A 2,931-nucleotide genomic window follows, 5' to 3' on the forward strand; every position below is an offset into this window, starting at 1 on the left:
AAAATTAACCGTAAATTAATCAAATAAAAAGATACTCTGCGTAAAATCAATTAGTGCGGGAGTTAGATGCGACTTTGTTAATTCTCTTTTCTTTGTGTGGGAGTTAGATTAGCAAATCCGATATTTTTCCTTCTTTCTTCTTCTTATTATTAATTTTAAGTGGTAAAGTAAGTAACGTTTTCTTTGAGGTACGAATATATTAGCCCTTGGAGAGCTTAAAACATGGAGTAATTACTGGTCGAGGTCGAGATGACATGGCTATATAAGAGGGCTTAAGGTTGCTAATCTCATCAACATGATAAGCCTTCCTTTACTAACTCGTTTGACTACATAGCTATCTGCATTTGCTGTCATTTCTAATTGTAAATATTTTGCACAACGCGCAAGTGTGCACGGAGCCTCGGACATCATTGACACGCCAACCATGCCGGTCGCCGTGGCTGCCTCCGGCGACACAAACGTCGTGGAGGACCTCTACGGCATCCTCCGTGTACTCAGCGACGGCACCGTTGTCCGGTCACCGGACCCGCCGGAGTTTTGCCCCGTCACCTTCCCCTGCGACCACCCTTCCGTGCAGTGGAAGGAGGCCGTCTACGATAAGGGCAAGAACCTCCGCGTCCGCATGTACAAGCCGTCGGGCGGCGGTGAGCAGGCCGGCCGGAAGCTGCCGGTGCTCGTCCACTTCCATGGCGGGGGCTTCTGTCTCGGCTCGTGCACGTGGGGAAACTTCCACAGCTTCTGCCTCCGCCTCGCCGCGGAGGCCGGCGCCGTCGTGCTCTCCGCCGGGTACCGCCTCGCTCCGGAGCACCGCCTCCCCGCGGCCCTCGACGATGCGGCAGGCTTCTTAGAATGGCTCTGCGAGCAATCCGTGAGCACCGAGGCCGAGGACGGGTGGCTCACGGAGGCGGCCGACTTTGGCCGCGTGTTCGTCACCGGCGACTCGGCGGGCGGGACCTTAGCGCACCACCTCGCCGTTAGCGCCGGGTCGGCCACGCCCAAACACGGCGATGACGTCGACTCGATCACGATCAAAGGCTACATCCTGCTCATGCCGTTCTTCGGCGGTGTGGACCGGACGCGGTCGGAGGCGGTGGAGTTCCCGTTGGCGGAAGAGCCGTTCCTCAACCTGGCCGTGCTGGACCGATTCTGGCGGCTCTCGCTGCCGGAGGGCGCCAGCAGGGACCACCCGATCGCCAACCCGTTCGGGGCGGACAGCCCTGGGCTGGGCTCGGTGAAGTTCCCGCCGGTCCTCGTCGTTTCCAGCGGCACCGACTTGCTGCACGACCGCACCGTTGACTACGCGGAGCGGCTGGCCGGGATGGGGAAGCCGGTGAAGGTCGTGGATTTCCCCAACGACCCACACGGGTTCTTCACGCAGGACCCGTGGTCCGAGACCACCGGCGAGCTGATCCGGCTCGTCAGCGTGTTCGTTGTCGACAGCTGCGTCGCCGTCGCGGCGCCAAAGACGGCTTGATTCGGTACGTACATACATGTGCAGAGGTGCCTGTTTTGGTGTACAAGACAGTCGACAGTTGAGGCGACACGACCAGAAAGTACGTCAACGTTCGGCTCGTCTGCATCGTCTTGCATTAAACTAAATGATACCAGTCGTGTTGATTGAGAATCGGTTACAATATGTTTCAATGATATTTAAGTGTGAAATATAAATATATAGATTAATATCGCGTGAATCAAAATTAAGAGTGTTGTATTTTATTATGTATATAGTTGTAAAATATTTATTGAATGTAAGTAGAATAATAGAATGTAAAATATTTTCCCAAGCATGCATGGTTGCATGTGATGGTGGATCTTTTTTCATGTATGATTGCAAGTTGAGGTGGACCTTATCTCATTCATAATTGTATGGTAATGTGTCATGCTTAGATGTTGACATAAGCGAGAGTGACGAACACAGAGCACTGCCTTCCAAGGCCATAGGAGGCTCTCTGTAGCTCCGTGCTCTCCGCTCCGTCCCTCGAGCCCGCTGAGGGAGTCCTGGACTAAGGGGTCCTCGGGCGTCCGACCTGTTATCTGGTGGCTCGGACTGATGGGCTGTGAAGACATGAAAGCCGGAGATTATACCTGAGTCCGGATTGGACTCTTCTTGGCGTGGAAGGCAAGCTTGGCGACCGACTATGAAGATTCCTTTTTATATAACCGACTCTATGTAAACCCTACATCCCCTCGTTGTCTATATAAACCGGAGGGGATAGTCTGAAAAGGACACATTCATTACCATAGTCATATATGCTAGGCTTTTAGGGTTTAGCCATCACGATCTCGTGGTAGATCAACTTTTGTAACACCCATATTCATCAATATCAATCATGCAGGATGTAGGGTATTACCTCCATAGAGAGGGCCCGGACCTGGGTAAACATTGTGTCCCTTGTCTCCTGTTACCATCGATCCTAGATGCACAGTTCGGGACACCCTACCTGAGATCCGCCGGTTTTGGCACCGACATTGCTGCTTTCATTGAGAGTTCCACTGTGCCGTCGACAAAAGGCTCGATGGCTCGCCTTGTCCTTAAAGACAACATCACCCCTGGAGGAGCTCTGGCCCCGGGCCAAACCCTCCGGTTGGGCGGCTTTACTATGATCGCCTGTTCGGCCGTTGAGCCGACGATGACCTCTCGGGCCATCGAAAACCCTCTTCGCATCAACTCCGAGCACTCCAAGCGGATGGATCCGGCGAACTCCTAGATCGCATCGCCGCTTTGGGAATAGCCACAAACTACGACCGGATCAGGCTTAAAACCGATCAAGGAGAAGTCAAGACCCTACCGGTCACCCACCAGATTCCGGTAGTCGTGGAGCAGGACGACGAGTTTTCTTCTATACTAAAGACAGACTATGTCCAGATCGCCGACCAGGAAAAGCCGGATACCCACCCGCGAAAGGATGCGACCAACCTTCCGAACATAAC

At 53.4% G+C, this 2,931-nt stretch overlaps 1 protein-coding gene across 1 annotated transcript; it reads left to right on the top strand.

Annotated features, from left to right (window-relative positions):
• Nucleotides 1-268: 268 nt before the first annotated feature.
• On the top strand, nt 269-1,855 carry LOC119314199 (probable carboxylesterase 15). Its single transcript, XM_037588967.1, has one exon. The coding sequence runs from the start codon at nt 425-427 to the stop codon at nt 1,472-1,474; it is 1,050 nt and encodes a 349-aa protein (XP_037444864.1). The 5' UTR covers nt 269-424; the 3' UTR covers nt 1,475-1,855.
• The last annotated feature ends 1,076 nt before the right edge of the window (nt 1,856-2,931 follow it).

The sequence above is a fragment of the Triticum dicoccoides genome, chromosome 6A (assembly GCF_002162155.2).
Source record: "Triticum dicoccoides isolate Atlit2015 ecotype Zavitan chromosome 6A, WEW_v2.0, whole genome shotgun sequence".
Classification (NCBI taxonomy): Eukaryota; Viridiplantae; Streptophyta; class Magnoliopsida; order Poales; family Poaceae; genus Triticum; species Triticum dicoccoides.

Coding starts and splice junctions, on each gene's coding strand:
- LOC119314199 (XM_037588967.1), top strand. CDS start 425: ATGCCGGTCGCCGTGGCTGCCTCCGGCGACACAAACGTCGTGGAGGAC.